This window comes from Quercus robur, chromosome 3 (genome assembly GCF_932294415.1).
Source record: "Quercus robur chromosome 3, dhQueRobu3.1, whole genome shotgun sequence".
NCBI lineage: Eukaryota > Viridiplantae > Streptophyta > Magnoliopsida > Fagales > Fagaceae > Quercus > Quercus robur.
In genome coordinates this window covers 288,358-312,167 of record NC_065536.1, presented here as the reverse complement: position 1 = coordinate 312,167, position 23,810 = coordinate 288,358, and the positions used below count along the sequence as shown (strand labels likewise).

At 36.8% G+C, this 23,810-nt stretch overlaps 3 protein-coding genes across 3 annotated transcripts; 1 reads left to right on the top strand and 2 right to left on the bottom strand.

Annotated features, from left to right (window-relative positions):
- The first annotated feature begins 6,587 nt into the window (after positions 1–6,587).
- LOC126716568 (germin-like protein subfamily 2 member 4) lies at positions 6,588–8,358 on the top strand. The gene is made up of 2 exons (XM_050417384.1): positions 6,588–6,974; positions 7,697–8,358. Exons 1-2 carry the CDS (start codon positions 6,866–6,868, stop codon positions 8,242–8,244), a joined length of 657 nt encoding a protein of 218 aa, XP_050273341.1. The 5' UTR covers positions 6,588–6,865; the 3' UTR covers positions 8,245–8,358.
- Positions 8,359–9,758: 1,400 nt separating this feature from the next.
- LOC126716567 (glutamate--tRNA ligase, cytoplasmic) lies at positions 9,759–14,079 on the bottom strand. Its single transcript, XM_050417383.1, has 6 exons — positions 13,840–14,079; positions 13,410–13,506; positions 13,174–13,327; positions 11,583–12,661; positions 10,885–11,352; positions 9,759–10,248 (listed from the first exon to the last, which is right to left on the bottom strand). Exons 1-6 carry the CDS (start codon positions 13,986–13,988, stop codon positions 10,030–10,032), a joined length of 2,166 nt encoding a protein of 721 aa, XP_050273340.1. The 5' UTR covers positions 13,989–14,079; the 3' UTR covers positions 9,759–10,029.
- A 3,595-nt stretch (positions 14,080–17,674) lies between these two features.
- LOC126716566 (phytochrome A-2) lies at positions 17,675–23,810 on the bottom strand. Its single transcript, XM_050417382.1, has 5 exons — positions 23,273–23,810; positions 20,378–22,444; positions 19,122–19,938; positions 18,321–18,611; positions 17,675–18,052 (listed from the first exon to the last, which is right to left on the bottom strand). The coding sequence occupies exons 2-5, from the start codon at positions 22,431–22,433 to the stop codon at positions 17,851–17,853; spliced, it is 3,366 nt and encodes a 1,121-aa protein (XP_050273339.1). The 5' UTR covers positions 22,434–22,444; positions 23,273–23,810; the 3' UTR covers positions 17,675–17,850.

Genomic DNA, 23,810 nt, shown 5'->3' with positions numbered 1-23,810 from the left:
GCTTAGCTAAGTGATTCTTTTATTTTATCTGAACTTTGAGCTGTTGAGTTGTTTCAAATTGTTCCTTTTGAGGCTGTGAGTTTTACTGTGCTAAATATGCATGCTCTATTGTGTAAATCTTTTGGGAGCATATGTGAGCTTCACAATGCTGTTTATGAGCCATATCATTTTTCATTATCTGTCTCATTGACATATATCTGCCTTTAGGATAGTTTCTATATCTGTTGCTTTTATATGTGTTTCCTATCTTAGGCTTGTTTATCCATGTGTTTGATCTAAGTAGCTTGTGTTTAAATGTTCCAAGTTCATTTGTATGGATGAAATCTCATTGTTAATTACATGGTACTGACTAGTTCTACACATATATTGCTCTATACTGTTGTGGCCTCTTCTGATTGTTCACAGATGGCTCCCTCACCTCCTAAGAAGAAAACTCCTGCAAAGTAGGCTGACAAAAGATTGAAAATGGATTCTAAACTATTTAGGTCAGTTCATCATTTTGAGAGATACAGGGATAACTTCATGAAAGCAGGAATTATTCAAGAACGATTTGTAGATTTGGAGGATTTGAGACAAACCTTTATCCCCAGCTGTTTTGAAGGAAGAGGATGGGAAAAGCTTCTGAGTGATTTCCCTGTAGTGTGTGAACCCCTGATTAGGGAATTTTACTCAAATGCTGTGATAAAGGAGAATGAGTTAAGTTGCTGGGTTAGAGGTAAAGAATTCATTTTGGATGCACATGTCATAGATGATGCATTAGGGCTTGAAGGATTAGAAGATGAGGAATTTATCAACTACAAGGATAGGAGTGTCTCTATTGAAACAGTTCAACAAAGGATAGGTGGGCAGAGAGAAGGAAAATGTTTGAATACCACTGCCTTTCCAGTGGACATGAGGTGTCTAACAATCATCATGATGTTTAACCTCTATCCCATTAAGAAGTTGACTACAATCAATTGTGCTAGAACAATCTTTCTGATGGATCTCAAAGAAAAGAATTTCATAGACATAAGTTCCCACATATATGACACCATTGTGGATGAGACAAGAACAACCTCTAGGCCAAAATTGATCTTTCCCAGTTTGCTGATGAGGATCTTTAGAAGGAAGGGGGTTCCAATCCCTCAAGACATCAGTCCCATGTCCACACCTTCTGCAATTAACAAGCTTACCTGCAAAAGGATAAGTGTTAGGCTTCCAGGAGAAGAAGATGAAGGTGATGAAGGAAAAGGTGTCCCAATGGAGACTAAAGCAGAGGCAGCAGGGCATGCATCAACCTCAACACCCAGGAGGAGTGGCAAAAGACCCAGAGCATCAACTTCTTCAGATACACCTCCAGATGCTTTCCAAATCATTCTGGAAAGACTTGATGGGATCAGAGAAGTCCAGACTGAGCACTCTGAGAGGATGAGAGCCATGCAGGATCAGATTGATGTTTTGTCTGCAAAACTTGATAGCTTCACCACTCAGCCTGAACACTGACCCTTTGGCCATTCCTGTCAAAAAGGGGGAGAAGTTTTTGTCTGTTGATAATGTCATTGATGATTGAGAAGCAGAAAAGCAGCTCTTAAGGGGGAGTATTGTGTTGAGGGGGAGTTGTCAAAATCAGAGACTTTGTTTATATATGTTTATGTTTTGGGTACTTTTAGTGTTTTTATGGTTTTGATACACTGTGTTTTGGTGTATAGTTGTTTCTAACTCATTACTTATACTCTTGGTTTAAACTTTAATATATTTTGATGATGTTATTCAGGATGTTTTTGTGTTTGTACCCATGTGCTTTTGTAAGCTTTTAGGGTTATTGTTTTATGCATAGTTTGTAGGCTATATGGTTTGTACCTTGCTTAGTGCAGCCTTTATGCTATGTTGAAATCAGTACTTTAATCTAAATGTTCTGCATTTTGGTTTATGTACTGTCACTCTTGTGCCCTTGTAGGATTGTTCCTAGATGCATATGCCTTGTGTGTTATGCATTGGTTGAGTGTTGAGCATACAAGTGTCTTGCCTTGTGCTTGTTAACTTGTATGTCCTTGTGTTCATTCCAAGTGTGAATGAGCACTGTGATCACTACCTTGTGGTGTTCACTTGGTTGATCAAGCCATGGTTTGTTTCTTAACTCCATCTTTGCTTGATCACATATTGCCTGTTTCATATGCATTTATAATTTTCCGCTTACAATGATCATGGTGTATTGTTGTGTTTCAGGAGTATTATGTTCATATGATTCAAGTGCTTCACAGCTTCTAAAGTTAGGTGTGAGTGAGTTTTGTTCAACTGTTCCCAACTCACATGTTAAGTCTAGAGTCTGTTTTAGGGTTTTGTCACGGAATAGCCAAAGGGGGAGATTGTAAGGTTGAATTTATTCAACCATCTAATTGGCTTTATTCCATGCCAAATTTGCTTGTAATTCAGCATTTAGTAACCCTGTATTTAGGTGGGTTTGTTGTAAGGGTAGTGAGTGAGATAGAGTGAAGATTGCTCAAGAGTGTGCAAGAAAACAGAGACTCGCGGCTGGGACTCGCGGGTGACTCGCGGCTGCAAGCCGCCAGAAGCAGCACACATGCCAAGCATGCTGGAAGATGAACAGTCATGCTAGCTGGAGCACTACAGGACAAAACAGGACAACTGGCCATACAGTTAACTCGCGACTGGATCTCACGACTTAGTCAAGCCACGAGGTCAAGCCGCGAGCCACCCCTGTTTTTTAAAACCTGACGTTTCACATTCCTCTCCCACTCCAGTATAAATACCCCTTTTACCCATGATTGAAAGGGAGCTTCCAGAGAGAATTTTGAGAGAGAAACCCTAAAAAAAAACAAGATTGTTTCACCCACAATCTATACCTTAGAGTCTCTTCAAATTCCTCTACTCTCTTCCTCTCCATTGTCAAATCCTTGAGAGGCATTATACCAAACCTGGTTCTCACCATCATCATCACTGTGAGACAGTTGTTTGGATTTCTGGGAAGCAGTTAGGAAGGAACCAATCTTCATTGGTTGATGCTACGGTCTAGTAGCGGAATTCGGGAACCTAGAAAAGAAAAAGGTTCGGTGCAACCTCGTTGGAGCAAGAAGCTTGGAGGGCTTAGGTGCACTGGGTAGATTAGGCTTGGAGGGTCTATTGCTGTCCTTGTATCCCAACTGTATTTTCTAGTGGATTGTTTACCGCTTGGAGGGCGGCGGAGAGGTTTTTCGCCGAGGAGTTCGGTTTCCTCTTCGATAACACATCGCGTGTTGTCTTTGTGTTTGCATCTTCCTTCCTCTCTATCTTTGCCTTTTTATTATCTGCTGTGGTTTTATTTTGTTATGGCTTAGATAGTCTTTAACCAAATTCGTATTATAGCATGTGTTAAGTTTCCGCACACTAGTTGTTTGACATATTGCTTGTATTGGTTAAGTTGTAATTTGAGGGTCTAAACGTTCAAAGGTGTTTTGTACACGTTTTTGAACTTTCAGATTCCTAGGATTATATATAAATATGGCGAAATAATCAGTTTATGCAAGATTATAGAAGAGATAAGACAAATTAACACATAGACTTTAATAGGGAGAAGAATAGTGTTTTTTTTATAAAAAAAAAAAAAAAAAAAAAAAAAAAATAGAATATGGAGAAGAAAAGTTTAAAAAAAGAAGGAAGAGGTTGAAAATAGGCAAATGATGTGGCACAATAATAGAGTAGTACAATAATAGAGTAGTATATTTATTGCTGCATCTCCGTGTGTGTGTGTGTGTTATTAAATTTGATTTTTGTATTTGGGTTATTTTTGTTTCAATTGTTACCAAAACAACTAATTAAACACTAGGAAGAATGTTATAAATAGTGAAAAGTGATGGTTTCATCATGACTGGTAAGTTACAATTAGTTTTGAAAATGCGTAAAGGCATAACGCATTATTGCATATATTAATATTTATATAAATATATTTTTAAAATGATAGAAAGAAAATGATAATTACATGGCCGCTGATGAGGCTTAATAGAAGTATATCAACAATAAATGCTATTGTAGTAGACAAAAAATTAGTTAAGCCAATTACAATATGCCACAATAATTATCTACAAGTAACAAATCATAGTAGGACTTTTTGTTGATTATTATTTTTATCAAAATTTTTCTAAAGATAAAGATAATTATCAATAAGCAACAAGTCCTAGCAGGACTCTCTGACTTTAAGCCAATCAAAATCCACGACTTATCTTCAAGGATATCAAATTGAAGTGAAATTCATCATTTGAAACCATTATAAATAGAGGGCACCTCTCTCATTTTGCACCAACCTCAGGACGTCAAAAGAGAAATTGAAAGCTTTTGGGTGGAAGTTCTTAGGACTTTCCGAAGTTTATGGAGGCTAGCTTGAAGAACATCATTTTAAATGTCATTCGATTGATTCGTTGTAAATACCATTCGATCCATCTCCAAACCAAAGTGAAGAAGAATTTGTGTTCGAGTTAAAACTACAAGAAGATAGAATTAGAGGGTTACTTTTTTGTAAAGGTGAAAATCACATTTTCATCCCTACATTTTCACGCGATTCCACTTTGGTACCTAACTTTTTTTTCCACCGCTTTTAGTCCCTATCCTGGAAAATGCGTCTCGTTTTTGTCCCTACCATTACATCGAAGACGGAAATTGCACATGTAGCAAATGGAGTGCATTGTTGGCACACTAAAAATTGACGTGGCCATTAAAATAATAATAAAAATGTTATTTGGCATTAAAAAATGCCACGTCAGCATCTAAATTAAAAAAATTAATTTTAACTAAATAAAAAAATAAAAACAGAATGAAAAACTAAAAATCATATGGATTAAGATCTAAGTGTGTCTTGAACAAGAACAACAAAAACACAAACCCAGAAATTTATAAATAAACAAAAAATAATAATAACACTGTGAAAGCTGAATTTTCAGCACTCCCTCATCCTCACTCGCTCCCTCACAACAAAACCCTCACTTTCTCCTTTTCTCTCTTTTTCTCTCTCTCACGGTCCAACCACCGTCGCCACCGCCTAGCCTAGTCTAGCCATTGTCGCCACCCCTTCTCCCTCTGCCGTTGCCTCACTACCTCCCTCACTCCTTCACAATCATTTCCCCTTCTCTCTCTCTCTCTCTCTCTCTCATGATCTCCTTCACCCCGTTTTACCCTCCTCTCTCTTTCCCTCACTGTAAGTTTTGACTTTTGTGAAATTTGGGTTTGGAATTGGTGAAAGTTATATGGGTTTTGTGGCTTTTTTCTTCGAAGTGTAAATATGGGTTTATTATATTTAATGAATTGTTATGGTTTTTTGTGTGATTTTAGAATTATTTGTTCAATTTAGTAAATTTCAGTTCTTGATTGTTGATTTTGTCAGGTTTGGATGATGATGATGAGCGGTTTGTTGTTGGGGATTCTTTGATTCTAAAAGATCTTGGTCGGGTTCAGCAAAAGAAAATAAATTTTGGAGTTTTCCTCTTTATGAATTTTTCCGTTGTTTTTGTTTATTCGGATAGTAGAAAGGTTTCACCTAAACTTAAACAGAAACGATCCTTCACGGTTGTTTGGTCCTGAGAGTTTGGAGGTTTTATTTATTTATTTATTTTTAATTTTTTTATGGGTTTGTGTTCTTATATCTGAGTTTGTGTTTGTGTTCATATTATTCTTGTTCAAGACACACTTAAATCTCAATTCATATGATTTTTGGTTTTTAATTCTATTTTTATTTTTTATTTTTAATTTAGATGCTGATGTGACATTTTTTAATACCAAATAACATTTTTTATTATTATTTTAATGGTCACGCCAACTTTTAGTGTGCCAATAGTATACTCCTTCTCTGATGTAACGGTAAGGACAAAAACGAGACGCATTTTTCAGGATATGGACTAAAAGTGGTGGAAAAAAAAGTTAGGGACCAAAGTGGAAATCGCGTGAAAATGTAGGGATGAAAATGTGGTTTTCGCTTTTTGTAAAATGATTAAAAAAAAAAAAAACAAAGAATTGCACTCATTATTCAATTAATACAAATTTATTACTTTTGTGAAACTATCTCAAATTTTTTATATTTACAGCTATGCTTTAGCATTTAAATTTTATATAAATGAAGAATATTTATATTCTTCTCAAGAAATGCATCACTTGGCACAGTAGTCTTAAACAAATTCCCGTTTATAACGCAATCTTTCTTCGGATAACAAATTGTTAGTTTAGTTTAGCAAATGGCCAATTAGTCAAAAATATATTACTGCCCACAGTGGTTAACAAAGTAACAATCCATTGATACTGATCTGTAAGTGAAAATGACGTAGAAACTACGTAGATGACACGTTACAGTATGGAGTATTGAGAAGGAGAGTGGACTCCTAGCTAGCTAGCTTTAAATTTGCAGTGTTAATACTATTGGATAATGATTAATGTTAGATTAGAGAAACATTAAAAGTATGTATAAATAAGAGCAGCCATGTGGGTCAGATCTGGAAGGCATGCAAGGTACGCAATATTATGGGGTCAAGAAGCCCAAAATAAAGGCAAGCATTGGGCCTTGTGAGTTGTAAGCGATGACTTTGCTTTTAATTGGTGGAATAAGAAGAATAAGGCATGTTTCGTGTTTTGCAATTGCATTCACAGCCTCTCTCTGTCTCTCTCTCTCTCTCAACCAACGTCTCTTCAGTCTTTTTGACTTAATTAGTGTCTGCTTTAAGTACAACCACCCACCGCTTCTCTCTTCTTACTCTTACTCTTACTCTTACTCTTCTCCAGCAAACTTTTTCTTCTATACATATATACAATATATATATATATATATCCCATCTAGCTAGCATATTTTTCCACACGCCCGGTTTTTCTTATCTATTAATTCCGATTCCAATAGTTAGTTGTATTGGGAGCTATGGCGGCTATTCTCGCACTGTTTGTCATGACTTTTGCTGTAGTCTTGGGCCCTGCTGCCGCAGATCCTGACTTGCTTCAAGATGTTTGTGTTGCTGATCTCACTTCCGGTACACCCATCATCCTTTTTCTTTTTAAAGTACTATCATTATTTTCTCCTACTGTCAATAGGGAACATTCTAGTTTCTTCTTATAAGAGAAAGCAACAGGGCCACTTTCCTTATACTCAAGAGGTTTACTTCCCCTACCCCTCTTCCCTACCTTCTCTTCTTCTTCTTTTCTTGGGAGGATTTTAGTTCCATATTTGTGATTACATTTCTTCAACTTCAATTGATTTTAAGGAGATCGATTAAAGTTTTTATTCTTTTTTATTTTTTATTTTTGCTTTTTATTAACTTCAGTTCTAGTTATAGCAAAAGAAAAACTTGATAACTTTAATGTCAACTGTATTAATGCTTATTGGTTGCCGAAAAAGAAGATGTCAATCATATAGGCCCACAATATTCTTGGCTTGAATGATTAAGGGGTTTTTTTTTATTTTTTTGGTTTCTTAATTTGCTGTAGATATCTGCTCAACAGGACTTTTGTTTTTTTTTTTTCTTCACATGTTGGGGTTCCTTATTAAGTATTGTAATCATGATAACTTCTTAATCAGTCAAGTGTGAAGTAGACGGAACAACTAAAAACTTTATATTAGACGATTAAGACAAAAGTAAATGATTTCTAGGAAAACAATAGTGTAGGTGAGATGGGTTCATGACAAAGTTATTTTTGAGATGTACAAAATTGGTAGCAATATCAAGTATTCATGAATACAAGTTGTGATGAACAGGTGTGAAAGTCAATGGGTTCACCTGCAAGGCCATAGCAAACATTTCTGCTGCAGACTTCTCCTTTAATGGCTTGGCCAAACCAGGCCTCACCAACAACACTTTTGGTTCTCTAGTCACTGCAGCCAATGTTGAAAAAATTCCAGGCCTTAACACCCTTGGTGTCTCACTGTCACGCATTGACTATGCTGTCGGTGGCCTTAACCCACCTCACACGCATCCACGTGCCACAGAGATGGTGTTTGTGCTGGAAGGTGAATTGGATGTGGGGTTCATAACCACTGCAAATGTGCTCATTTCCAAGTCCATCAAGAAGGGTGAGATATTTGTGTTTCCAAAAGGGTTGGTGCATTTTCAGAAGAATAATGGTAAGGTGCCTGCAGCTGTGATTTCCGCATTTAACAGCCAGTTGCCAGGCACACAGTCCATTGCTACCACATTGTTTGCAGCCACACCACCTGTGCCAGACCATGTATTGACTAAGGCATTCCAGGTGGGTACTAAGGAGGTTGAGAAAATCAAGTCTAGGTTTGCTTCCAAGAAGAAGTAGATGTTTGAAAGCACACGTGTACTGGGACCTCTTTTTTGTTGTTATTTAACTGAACAAATTGTTGGGATTTGTCCTTGTGATTCATAAAGAACTGTGGGGGGGCATTTTAATTTCCTTTCTTTTCCTTGAGAACCAAAATTGATTTGTGTCTGTTAGGCAAAGACGCTTTAGTGTCATAGTTCTTCCACTAAATAAAAGTAAAATAAAATAATAAAAACTTCTCAAATACAAAGTACCAACAAAAACAGAATTTCTTGGTTTAGAGCTCTTTCATTTTCTAATTCTATAGTTGGGGAGGGGGAAATTAAACCATGGATGTTTCCATTGCAAACACCGAAAGCTACCAAGGCTGTTGGGCTAGAGCTCTTCATTTTCTAACCAAGGAAGTACATGAAAATGCAATTGAGTAACATCTTCTATTTTTAGAAGCCCGTCGGTGGCTAGATTTTTTCAAATGTAGAAGACTAGTCCACGCGTAGGTGACTTTTCTTTTACGTCACCAATTCAATCAAGTGCCCCATATGTCTATTAGGTAGCTGGGTATAGCTTTTTGCTATAAATCATTGCTCACTTTGTGGTTCAATCAGTTATTAATGGATGGATGGAACACCAATCTTTGCTGGCCCAGTTAATCATTTCAATTCAAACTTTCTACATACGTTAGCAGCAATTTTCGTATGTGTTTTTAAGGTCATTTTGACAATCATCAATAACATGTGCATGTTGCAAAGAGTAGGGAATTGAAGCACTTGCAGCGAAAGTTGACATAGACCAGGTTAAGGTTACCAAATGGATATTCAGCACACAAAAATACAGGTTACCATATGGATGATGTTAAATCCTTAATTAGCATGGATGGTACTTTCGTATTTTATCATATCCTTACCATATGGATAATGTTAAATCCTTAGATTGGATGACTTCATTTATACAAAGCTTAGGATATGATAAAATACGAAAAGTATCATCGTTAATGTTCCTTATAAAGCTGTCTTATGCCATTTTTAATGTATGTGACAAAAGATCAGTTAGAAGCCGTCTATAAAATTAACACACACAAAGCTGGTAAGCATGGGCCTTACATTTTATAATAGTCCCCAAGTTATGTCATGTGATCAGCAATTAACAAAAAATCCTTTATGCTATATTTTTTCTATTTGGTACTAGCATGCCCACGAGGCTGCCTTGGCCTTGGATGCGTGCCCACGGGGACTGCTTCCCAATTGAAACATCTAAACCACAAAGCTGATACCCAATATTTAAGCTGATAGTGGCATCCCAATGTGGCCAATAAATGAAAATTATATTATTTTTCTCATAAACAACAGAATGAAAAATAATTTAAGCAGGCAGAATGTTATGGGCAGAATGGAAGATTCAGTATGACCACTGAGTGTATAATTATGATTTACTCCCATATTCTTCCACAATCTAGCAAATGCAAGTTAAACAAGTCTATAATCTATATGACAAGTAATTGCCAATTATAACAAATACGAGAATACCACAGCAACTCAAAGACAAAAAAGCACGCTTTGTTTTATAAAGATTAAAGAAAAATACAAAGATGTAAAGGAAAAAAGATTTACAAAGTAAAAGAAAGATGCATCAGTATTTCCTATAAATGAGAGAGAGATCCAATCAAAAAAAAAAAAAAATGAGAGAGAGAGAGAGAGAGAGAGAGAGTAATTCTCATCTGATAAAAGCATATCAAGTCAACAATGATGTTTGATAAAGGTAGACAAATCTTAGAACACTGATTAAATTATTCAAATGGAGAGGTTTTTACTTCAAAGAGGTCTGCTGCCTGCCATCTGGGATTGCATATAAAACTATAGGCTTTGAAGGCCTAATAAAGGGAACATCACATCTAAAGTATCCTTTTCTCTCCAGTTGCAATACCTCTCCCCGCTGCAAATTCCGCATGTTGGAATCCCCTATGGCTGCAGTCTCCCTTTTTGTACATGGGTTAAGCACATCAAGGAAATCCTCTCCTTCCTCAAGCTGCAATCAAAAGTTACAAACACAATTATTTTAAAATCACACACCAACCTTCAAGCAGCAATCACAACTTACAGACTAAAATGTGGCATTCTTTTCCATATGTTAATCAATACACTTAGACAAGGCAGCCATGTCAAAAGTCTGTAACTGTTTGAAAACCACACAAACCCATATCCAATTTCTAAGAAATGAGAGCATGTGTATATTTATGGAACCTATTTATATGTTCACGATCTACAATGCACCTCCACTCAAGATGCATGTTATCATATCATATCGATGATCATTAAAAACAAGCCTATCATTTTTGCCACAAGTGCCTAACTAGGTTCCAGTCAAATAGTCTACAGGTTTATAAATGAAGGCCCTCATGTTAAGCTTTTCAAAACTTTGAATACAAATATGTCATACTGTGACATCTATGTTGTCCACGTCAGCAGATTATAACCAATAAATCTCTTAGTGCAAGATAATTCCCAGAAGAGAATAACAACAACAAATAGTCCATCTTGTTGTTAACTGATTGATATTTTATGGAAGATAAAGCACGGAAGTGATAATCTAGAATTAAGCACTATATGAAATTTACATTTTTTTCATAGAAAAAGCTGATCTTATCAGTTGACTAGCACGTACCTTCTTCTTTGTAATCAGATAGTCAAAATCCACCAGAGTAAGGTTAACTAGCTCACTTGTTTCAGGAAGCCAAGTAAGCTTCAACTTTGTGGTCTTGACAGATCCTTCAAGATGCAACATCCCACTCAGCTGGGTGATGTTTCCATCATGGTCCTTCTCTATGTGCTTCACAATAGCATTGCCCCAATCCATCAAAGTTATCTCCTCATCCGCTGAGATAGATTCTGCATCAGCCTTGTCAATCCATATCCTCCTCGTGAAAGTAGTACACTTATCCCCAGCTCCTTCGTATTTCTTATGCCTTGGTATGATGCGGGCAAATGGTTTCTCAGGACCATTTGTCAGGGTAATTAGCACACGTCCTTCCTCAATGACAGCAGTATGCCTGGGGCACACAGGATCAATGATCTTCTTATTAATGGTCCATAGTTTATCCCATTCCATTAGATTGAGATTTTTTGATGCCCCCTGAAACAGAATAACACTAAGATAATTGATAACCTTTTCATGAAGACCAATCTAAGAATAACTGTCTTGTACAATAAGAGTGCAAATCAATAAACAAAAAGTTTCATGATCAGGAACTAATGACAATTTCAAGTAGCTAGAGACCATTATGCAAGGTTTTGAATCTGAATTTGACACAAACATTTTTTTTTTTTTTTCATATCAGTAGTGAAATTGTACCAATAAATTACCTGTTCAAGAATAAACTGTATCAATGCTTCAACCTTTAGTCCTCTACGAATGATTCCTTGTACTGTTGGAAATCGAGCATCATCCCACCCATCCACCTTTCCCTTCTCAACAAACCATAGAAGTTTGCGCTTGCTGAGAAGTGTATAAACCATATTCAGACGGCTAAATTCATAAAGGTGGACCTTTCTCAATCCCATATCCATTTGAATCCGGTGATACTGAGCATTTCGATCATGGTATTCACTAGATCTTAAAGCATGTGTTATACCTTCTATGGCATCAACAAATGGACATGCAAAATCATAAGTTGGGTATATCTTATACTTGGAGCCAATCCGATGATGGGGAATTGGATTGCAACGGTAATATACTGGATCTCGAAGTGATTTATTTGGGTCTTGCATATCCAGCTTCCCACGGAGACAGCACTGCAAACCCCTTTCAGATCCTGAAATCATTTCCTTCCATAATTTCAGATTCTCCTCCACACTGTTGTTTCTACATCTTGATTCAATCCCATCCATTCTTTCTTTCTGCATTTGCTCACGTGGTGTATCATCAACATACGCTTGACCCTGGCGAATCAAATTCTCAGCCATTTCCATCATCTGAGGAAAGTAATCTGAGGTGTATGTAACAGCAACATACTTGATACCCAAAGTCTCTATATCCTTCAGAAGATTTTCCACAAACTCATTGCTCTCTTTGGCAGGATTTGTGTCATCAAACCGCACAATAACTACGCCTTGGTACCGTTGAGCAAAATACTGGTTCAACAGGGCTGCTTTTGCGTGCCCAATGTGAAGATAACCGCTGGGTTCTGGTGCAAACCGTAAACGTACCTTTCCGACCTCAGCTTCTGGAAGATCTATTTCATATGAACTCTTCGATTGATTACTGGCACCCTGTTGCTCCTTCAATTTGGAAGCAATTGGCTTTCCTGATCCTCTTTTGCCAACATATAGAGCTGTGACTTCATTCAAGGCATCATTATATTCTGCCAATATAGAATTGAACCACCGAGCGAGATTTTGGTACTTTGTTGACTTCCTCAAACTTTCCCATCTCTGTCCACTTCCTGCAAAGCAAAGACTATTAAGAATCCATAGAACACACTCATTTGATCATCTAATAGGGAACATTTTAATTGTCATCTACCCAAAAAAAAAAGATCTTGTTACACCATGGCAAGGAACTGGATCCATCATGCTGAAAGAAATTCCCTGGTATGAGGGTATATATTATGAAAATGCCAAAAGCATCATTATAATCCATCTAATCTGCCATAACTATCAGAAAGAATGCAATAAAACATGTGACTTTAATATATATATATATATATATATATATAAAGTGGTAATTTATGGATGAAATGTCATAACCCTATCCACGAAAATGGGTTATGGAGAAGTAATCAGATGATCCCTCCAATGGTATGTGAAGGAAATTTTTGGTAAGGATATCTTTAGATGATAAAACACGAAAATTCATGTATAATAAGGGGAATATAGACATTGATTATTCACCATGAGGTGGCTTAAAAATGTCTGAATAAAAAAGATATAAATAGGCAGTCTCCGAAGGTTGTACCTGCAAGAGCAGACCAGATTGCAACATCTGCAATTGAGAAGCAGGAACCAACCAGAAAGGTACGACTCTGCAAAAAATCATCAACGTACTTGCACGCATTCTCAAATGCAGGACCCAATGAAAAGACGGGGGCATATTCCAGCCACTCATCAATCTGAGAAGAAGCAACAGCAGGATTAGAATGAAGTAAAACATTAACAGAAAACAACTTAAGAAAAGATTCCAATGAAAATAACCTGGCCAGATTCATATGCATTCTGTCCATAGAAATTGGGAAGGCTAGCAACACGAGCAATATAGCGAAGAAGCACATATGTTCCATGTAATTTAAGCCTACAATGCAGAGGTTGAGTATGAGTACTGTAGAATCTCTAAAATCTCTCACAGTGATTACATATGGATAAAAGACAACATCTTTGGGTTTTAACTTGAGAACCCATAAAAGGGGTACACTGATTGAATAAAGAACATAGATAGATGGAAGTGGAATCCCTATAAGTCGTGGAAGCAGCAGAAACATATAATTACATCAAAGACGACAAAAAAGAGAGAAACAAAACCCAATACTAAAAAGTCCCATATAAGTAAATATAAAAACAGATACACAAAATCTAAGCTTTAGGAAGAAAAAACAAATCTTTATCGAAAAAGAAGAAGAACGAATACCCATTAGAGAAGAGAAGCGTGGGAGCAGAATTAGGAGGTAGGGATGTATCGATTGGAAGAGCAAGGCCGGCAAGCTTGGCAGCCACAATCACCGGTAGAGGCGGCGGACTATCGGCAGGGAAAGACAATGTCCGAATCTCATTCTCCATAGTAGCGTTGTTTTGCTTTGCAGCTGTGTCTGTGTGTCTGTCTATTAGACTACTCTCTCTCTCTCTCTCTCTTATTATAAAACCGGGTGCGGCTTGTGTCCAGGGTTTCTTTCTAATTTCTACTTTCTCTATTTATGCTTAAACCCTGCTTCTTTTCCCATTTACATACAATTACCCTCGTATCTTACTACTATTATATTACCCTTTTTTTTTTAATTGCTAATTACATCCATATATTTTATTTTTCGTGGGTATTTATAATGAACTAATGAAATTGAATTATACTGGCTCTAATCAAGGGCCATGTTTAATATACATCAATAAATTTTGACATTTTTTTCTGCTTCAAATTAATAAAATTTTCTCAAAAAATTAATAGATAAATTTTAACATTAATCTTATTTTCATGTGGAATAATAAGTATTTAGTCTTTTTTTTTTTTTTTTAGGGAAATGTAAAACCTGTGACATGATTAGCATGTTTAGCAAGGTTATGAGTTATAGATTTATCCTGACTACAAGTATGTGAAAAATTAATAGAATGGAAAGACCTTGCAAACACTTTTGCATCAAAAATTAAATGACCATAAGCAACTAAAGATCCTTCATTGCTCTTTAACGAGTTAGTAATCAACTCTAAGAGCATATTTGGTATACTGTAATCACTAGCCACATTTTTGGTTATGCAGCAGCCGCCAAGCTTGTTGGGCTAGGAGAGTTTCATTGAAAAGGGCAAGATCTTTGAACCCCATCTCACCATCAAACTTTGGTTTACACATATCTTTCTAGATTACCCAATGAATCTTTCGACGATCACCCCATTGTCTCCACTAAATTTTTCGAATAAAACTTTCAATCTTATTACATAGACCCACTGGGAGCTTAAAGCAACATATATCATATGTAAGGATGGCCTATGCTACAGCTTTTATTAGAATCTCTCTGCCTACTTGTGATAGTAACTTGGTCTCCCACCCTTGTAATTTCCGCCACACCCTCTCTTTAATATAGTTAAAGCTTGCTTTCTTTTGCCTCCCCGCAAGAGAAGGCAGCCCCAAGTACTTCTCAAATTGCTGAATCTCGACCACACCTAAGGTATCTTTGATTACTTGTCGCAAGGTTGACGAGGTGGACTTACTAAAAAAGACATTTGTTTTCTCTCTATTAATCTTTTGGCCTGAAATTTTCTTACAAGTGGACAACAACTCCAAGACTGTATTACATTCATCACAAGTAGCTTTACAAAAAAGAAGGCTGTCATTCACAAAGAGTAGATGGGATAGTCTTGGGTTTCGCCTGCATAGAGAGTAACCTCTAATAGCTTCATCGGTAGCTGCTTGTGAAATAATGTTATGGAATCCTTCAGTACATAAAAGGAAGGGGAAAGGCAAGAGGAGGTCTCCTTGATGGATTCCCCTAGTTGGAGAAATCATACCTTTGGATTTACCATTGACAAGGAAGGAATTAAAAAACAGAGTGAACACACACCAGCATAAAAGCAATCCATTTTCTTGGAAATCGAGCTTCCTCATCATAACCTCCAAGAAAGTTCATCCTACTCTATTAAACGCCTTACTCATGTTGAGTTTGAGAGCCATGTACCCTTCTTTTTCAGACTTGTGATTCTACATACCACAAAGAGTTTCAAAAGTTATCAATATATTATCTGAAATTAACCTATTTTTGGTGAAAGCACTCTGATGTTCTGAAATAATATTTACAAAACTCTTTTTAATCTTTGTAAGGAACCAATCATTTAAAGCTAACACTTGATCAAGCCTTTCCCATATAGAATGACCCGATTTGAAATGTTTTTGCCAAGTAATTGGGGAACCCGAAAAGCCAAGGTCCAAGAATTCCACACTCATCAATAGCATCTTGGAAGAGCTACATTTGACCATTACCTATATTACTTCCACCAAGTTTTTCAGTAGATCATGAAATTTCATGTTTAGCTTGCAATGAGAGTTAAAACTTGATCCATGGTGTTTTATTTTAGTTTTATTATTTTTATACAATATGATTTAAATTTATGACATCCATTCTAAGATAATTAATTTTTACCCTAAGACCAAGACATTCATTGGTTTTTACTTGGAGCTTTTTTTTTCTTCCTGTGGTATTGTTAAAGGAGAAAATCCATTGCCTAACTTGACAATGTTACTCGTCCTATGAAGAATTTAAGAGCCAAATAAGGGCCAAGCACAACGATTTCAAGAATGGGACCAAAAAACTTCCTACCTTAGATTGGAGAAATGTGATGTTTTTTTTTGGATAGATATAATAGTATTTCAAACTATGACCACTATTCTGTGATGATTGCTTTTTATTATTAAGTCAAAAAAGCCAATTGATTTTCAGTGTAGATAGGTTTAAACCCTAGATCTCTTATTCGATGATGAGAGACTACACAGGTTGAGCCAACTAGAAACTATGACAAATGGGGTTTTTGTTTAATAAAAAAAAGTAATAAACCCCTTCACTCCACAAGTTGAGCTAATTAGAAAGAGTAAGTAATGAACAAAGGTTCTCTCCAAACTAGTTTGGAGAAAAACCTTACAAATTTCTCATATATATTTATATTGAATGTGAATTTTGAAAATCTAACCGTTGAATTGCATGTTCCTTATACTTGCAAAATTTCAAAAAGATCAAAGATCAATTGCTATGTCATCAAACAAATGTTAAAATTTCAAGTTTTTGTGATCTAAAATTATATATAAAAAATAATTTATTAATTGAATATTAAATAACATCTAATTTGAACAAAATTGGATATGCACGTTAAGAACATTAAGAATATAAAATTCAACGGATAGATTTTCAAAATTCACAAAAAATAAGAAATATATAAGAAGTTTGAAGAGTTTCTCTCCAAACTAGTTCAGAAAATTTGTTAATGAGAAATGGGGTTTTCGTTTAATAAAATAAAATAGAAAAAACCCCTTCACCCCATTGTTATCCGAGCTTAATCTAATGAGCTTCAAATGAACCAAAAGAAATATAGGAACCAAGAAATTATGTGAAAGGTTATTCTCGAAAGGGCTAAAATAGAAGTTTAATGTATGTTGATTATAGTCCTCATGATAAAAGTTTCATTAAAAAGAAAAGAGGGTGAAATCCAAGTATAAGGAGAATATAAGAAACAGCGCAAAAAACTTGTGAAATCCAAAAATACAGAGATCTAAAAGTTCCAACAACACAGATCTAAAAATTACTGATCAAAAAGCAATCTAAACAGAATACCAACAAGGAAAAAGGCATATGTTCACTTGGGAAGCTTGCTTTCCAAGATGGATTATTAGGCACATGAGTCTTTGTAACGTTTTTGCCATCATCATTTGAGAAACCCCAGCCAAAATCATTCTCAGCTGAATAGCCAGAACAGAAAGGACAAACAATCTCTGGTAATTGTTGTCCTTTTTGAGTTAGCTGCAAGCTTTTTCTTTCAATAGTCAGCCAAATGACTATAATCATCTATCTAGTCTATACCTCAATTCACTATCTGAAACCTTACGAAGAAGGTTTCCTTACCAGCTCCTTCAACCTTACACTACAATTGAAGCAACTAAAGGAGAGTTCTATCAGCTGTCCTCACTGCAAGATTGCTCGAGAGGGAACCATTATGGCATTCATCATAAAACAAATGCCACAAATCTAAGAGTTTCCTAGCAATGGGAAACTTGATTAGAAAACATTGCAAACTTGCTTATTTACAGGTTAAACCAACACAAAAATGTCAACAAGAGACATAAATAAAGGAAAATTACATTGCAAGTGAAATACAGCTTTGAGCTTCTGTTCCTCTCAAACGGTAATAAATAGATTGCGCAACATTTTTCTTTGAAAATCTTTTAGGCCTGCTACTTATGTGTGGCAGCAAGTTCAACAGATATGATGAAGGTTGATTTTCCTGCTTCCCTTAGATACCGTACATCTCCATTCATGAGCTTTAATAGCTTTCTGCTAATGAACAGGCTGATTCCCTCCTCAGATGGATCTCCATCAGTTCCAAACATCTGGTTCAGCAATGCTTCTGGCACCCCTCCACCTGAATGTGAAATCCTGATCCAAGAAATAAATTTAAAAGGTTAGGACTTTGGATGAAGATAAGTACTCCGTATGCTCGTAGAAGTCAGGAGCAAGTACAAGTTCCTTCTATTCACAAGGTCATGTATTTGTCTGAATAAATGGCTATATGCATCAGGTCCAAGAATTTTTTGTTCTTTTATGCACTCAAATTCATGTTAGGAGCAGACTCCACACAGCAGAAACAGATGTACTAATATTTTATATGGACTTGTGTGTCAATTTGTGCCCGAGTAGTTTGTACCTGAGCTCAAGACGTGCAAGATGAACAGATTGCCCCAGTTGATCCTTGGTCAAACTGGCTGCAACATTAAGCTGGCCTCCAGTTGCTGCATAATTTACTGATATCAACAAGAAATCAGCTAAGACCTGTTGAAGCCTAATACTATCACCATATAAGGTTTCATTCACAATCTCCTCTGCCACATCATTGACCATTAGGATTCCCTTGTCACTGCTCTTTGTCATGACTTGACTTATAGAGGCAACCAATATTTCATGCAGTGTAAATTCAACCATTTCGAGATCCAAGTAGCTGTAGAGAATTCATACAACAAAGGGAAAAGAAATTATTAGGTTATAATAAATCATGGTCAGAATTAAAACTGGAAAAATAGATTTACTCCCTTTGTTATCCTTATGTAATCCTGGTATTCTTAACACTTCATCATGTAAATTGACGCTACCATGTGCAATAGCAAATACCTCTTCTAAAAAATAGTATGGGCATTAAAATCAATAACCTTCTTATAGTTGTGTATAAAGATTACTATAGTGGATCAATTTTGACGAAAGTATTTTACCAGAAACTTCTTCACTATAGGCTTCATAATACTACTTAAGTAATGAATCAAAATGATCTGGTAGACTCTAAAAACCTAGGCCTGATCATCTTTTTCTACTCATCTAATTATTCCATCTATAGTCATGAAACCACATAGGATGAAGTGCAGCAGAGTATGGAAATTTCTTTTGATAAATGCATGGATTTGTAATAACATAAAAGGATAGGAAAGTCACTCGTTAGAGTTTGAATATATCATACCCATCAATGATGCTATCAAGATCTGAGTCATCAATAACCTTGCTGATCTGGTGCTGGCACTGGACACTAGTATGCAGAAGCTGTTTTTGTTCAACTCCTAACTCAGTACCTTCCATCATTTTCCGAGAAAATATAATCCCAGATAAAGGATTTCGTATCTGCCTTTTTATATAAGCCAATGCTTTCAATCTCTTCATGGCAGTTTGCTCAGATAAACGCTGTATATGAAGTGCTTGTTGCAGCTCCTGGCTAGCAAGCTGCAAGAAGCAAAAGACCCCAGTGACTGCACCCTCTCTGTCCAATTTCTTACTCACACATAGCAGGCACTCCACATACTTTCCACTCCGAGCAAAGAAACCGAAAGTGACCTTCTCAGATTCCTGACCAGTCATTACATTATTAAGTACAACTCCAAGATTTACAAAAGCTTCCTGATTCTTGAGACGACAGCAAGATGTGTGTGTCCCAAAAACCTCCCCCAAGAGCATTTTATCTATCACTTCCTCTCGTGTCCACCCACTTACCACTGTCATTGCTGGATTCCACTCACAGCACCACCCAAATTCATCCGTACCAAATATTGGAGGAATCAATGGATTTGGATTTTGTACAATAGCTTTGTAATCGCCTTCAATCCTGGTGAACTTATCCATGACTATCTTCTGACCAGTGATGTCCTGGGCCACAAAACAAACCCCCACAACATTATCTCGAAGATCCCTACTTGCACATGCATTCACAACTAAGCTGATGGGACCAGAATCACTCTTAGACCCATGTGTTTTGATCTCAAATTGGATGTTCTGCTCTTCTTTTCCTGATCAAACGAGAAGGTAAAAGAACATAAACAAATTATTATAAATTCTTAAAAAGCAAAAGAAAAAAAAGCACAAAAAAAAAATCAAATCCCTTTGTTTCAGGCATGGTGAACACATCCCAAGCCATTAACTCCAATCTCTCTTGTGCTTTCTCACACTTCTCAATTAATTTGATGCACAAGCATGGTATTGGATAAAATAATTTGGATACGCCTAAGTGTCACACACACTAACTCATGCTTATGCATATCTACATTACTAGTGTGAGTTAATAATTTTATGAAGTTAAAATAGAAAATTTGGATAACCAAAAGCCTTGTAGCTCAACTAACACCTCTTGGTGTTTCTAACAAAGATGTCTAGGGTTCAAATCCCCCAACCCCAGCTATCAAATTATAGGGGAAAAAAAAAAAAAAAAAAATTCTGGATGGAGCATACCCTGCAGTGCCAAGGACAACATCCTTTTGACCATATCAGTTGAAGAATCTTCTACAAGTGTGAGAAAAAGATTTCCAATTGCCTTATCAACAGCAAGACCAGTTAATTCTGCAATCTTTGTATTCCACCCATTTATCAGCCCATCAACATCTACTGCCAGAATTGGCACTGTGGCTGTTTCAATTAAACGGACCATCTCACTTGTCACTGCTTCCAGTTCTTGCATCCCTTCAATTTTGAGGTCACTAAGCTTCATGTTAATTGCATTGTTACTTGTACCCGTTGCTTCAACATCTTTAAATGCATTCCTCAAGATAAGCTGCAAAGAATGGATTGCATCCATTTCATAGTCCTTCCAGGGTAAACTCCTTGTCTTGACAACATCAAGGAAAGCCTTGAATGAAGATCTCGGGTGCATCCTCCTACCGTCATCCTTCTCACCAGGTTCATGCTTTGCACCACCCCATTGAATTTCAGCAGCAGTGTGGGAGCGAAACCAGAATATCATGTCCTTGGAAGTTATCCTCACAGCTGCCATTCCACATACTTCATCACCAAGCGCAAGAGCCCCTGGGAACCCCGCATCATACAGACTATCTGTACTCAAACCTGTAGAATCCATATGGTACTTCTCGAGCCATGATGCTATGTCATGCAGCTGGAAATCACTTGGAGTAACTCCCAGTCTCCATATCTTATTCTTGTATAATAGGACAGCACCATTACACTTCACGAGATCCATTATATTTGGGCTTTGTGAAACAATTCCCAAGGGTGCATCTCGCATCAGCAAATCGCACAAGAGTGTTTGGGTACGTAATATGTTCTTCTCAACAATTTGATTTTCCAACTCTAATTCCTTATTCACATGAATGGCAAATACTTGGGCTAGGAACTCACAAGCATACCTAAGAGGGAATGGAACAAACCTTGGAGTTGTGTTATGGCATACTACTAAACCCCAAAGTCTCTTTCTCTTTTGTGGCTGCACAGAGTTAGAGTTGTCCCCTTCTTCATCCCCCTCATTGACTACAACTGCCATAACCAGAGAAGCAATGGAATTCATATTCTCCATGTACTGTAAATGGCAACTGTGTGGAGCCCTTAAGGTTGAACCACACAATGTCAGATCAAATGGAAGCTTCTCATCTTGAAGCACCTTCACATTTCTGGCGTGACAATCAACAATCAGACGGACCTTATTCTTCATAAATAAGAAACGAGCAGCCTGAGGGATATCAGTGGCTGGATAATGCAAACCCAGATATGGCTCTAGTCCTGGCTTTGTAATCTCAGAGACCACTTCACCATGATCATCATCATGAAATTTATATGCCATCACCCTGTCATAACCTGTGAGCTCAAAAACCTCCTGAACCATTGTATCACAAAGCCTTTCCATGCTACCACTAGGCAAAGACTGCAATCGGGTAATTGCTTTGGCTGCAAGCTTGTATGATTGCAGGGCACCAGCAGCCGTCATGGGGACTTCATAAGGCTTCACTGGCTCAAAATCAATGATCAAGCCACCTGTTACCCGATGCACAATTGCGTAAAAGGGCTTCCCAGATGTCTTGCAATGGACTAAAATGGGATTCAAAAGAGAAACATCTGCAAACCCTAGGGCCTTCTGCAATGCAGAGGCACTGGGTGCAGTGAAAATAGTCCTTACATCTGTTCCAATGCCAAGAACTGGGTGGTCTCCAACACTTGGGACTGCATGACTGACCATGGTCAGCATTTCAGGGGCATTCTCACTGTATGCAATGACCTTGAAAGTTTTGTCATCTAAGGCTAGCAAGCAACCAAATGGCTGGATCAGCTTGCCTTTCTGTATGTGATGGAGGTAAGCTGTGGTTACTTTGTCAGACCTGGGTTGTTGATCCCCAGTAACTGCACTGGTAACACGCACTGAGCTAGAGTAATCAAAAGAATCACCTGATGACTCAAAATCTGCGTGAAGCTTTGCATCAACAGTGGTCTGAGCAATAATCCTGGCACTGTGTCTTGAGCGCCCTGAATTGCTGGATGAATGGCTAGGCCTTGAAGAAGACATTCTCACCCCAACTGAATTCCAAAAAAAAAAAAAAAAGAAAAAAAAAAAAAGAACCCATGAATGAGAACATATCAAAAGGGCTGCCAAAATTGATTCTAGTAAATAATTATATAGTTATTATTGTGATCATTGTCATTGTCATGATATCCATCATCATCATCGTCACAATAGTATTAGTATTACCAGTAAGAATAACAATAGTGTCTCACTAGCACAGGAAGTATTATGAATATGCTCTAAAAACATCAAAATTTTCTAAATATCTCCCTCAATCATTCAATATAAGGAAACTGTGTATACAGAGAAGGGAAAAATCTGTTCACAACTAAATCAATAGTACAAGTCTTTTTCCTTAAGATTAGTAAAACAAGGATGCCTTTTGATTGTATGAAGTATATTTCCATTAGTAACAGCAACATAATAAAGAGTAGAAACAACAAAGATTCCTTGTGATTATCTTTGATTCTTTTAAGCATATTTGCATCAGTGACAGCAACACAGTTAACACTTTACAGTATCAACAGATAACAATAGAATGTAATATTGCTTTTGTAAAGCACACCATATATTGATCAAGTATAAAGCCACATATATAAAACGTTAACAGACACTAATTTTTAAACCACACACTAAAGAGTAGTTGCAGTTCAGCAAAAACAAAAGCCAAGAAAGATAAGGGGTACTAGTACAACAACTGATAAATTAAATTGACAAAACGAAAACTTTAACTCATACATGGGCTATGACTGACAACAATTTCCAAAGTAGATGTTCAATCCGAGTAAAGAAGTAAGTTTTTACAGAAGATGTAAAAGAAAGAAATGGAAAAAACTCTTAACCTCGTTTTTTAAAGCTTCAGGAAACAAAACCCAGATGTCTGAGAATCAGTCTGGCTCAAACTGAGATACAAAGCAGGTTGGAGAAAGTTTTATTAGAGAATCCAAAGTGTGTCCAGTAAATCCCAACCCCATTTCATGGAAAAAACCACATCATCTCGATCACCACCTCCACTGTCTGTGCTTTGCCTTCAATCCCAGCACTTAGCAGGGACCACCTGTACTAATAGTAGTAGTATTTTTTTCATAGATAAACAAACTCACAGACAAACTTTCTTGATGGGTTCAGAATAATTTTTATGTAACACATCTCCAAGACATGGATCCAAAGGGAGTGAGAGAGTCACAAGCTGTGCCTGTGATACATATATTAAAATATTATAATAAGGAGGGCGGTTTGGTTTCCAAAGAAGGATTATAGAGGTCGTTGATGACACCCATAAATAGCATGATCTTGAATTTCTATTCGTCCCTGCCTCTTAACAGTGCTGAAATCACTTTCTATTTCAGCTAAGTGCTAAGTCGGTTCCCATTAAAAAAT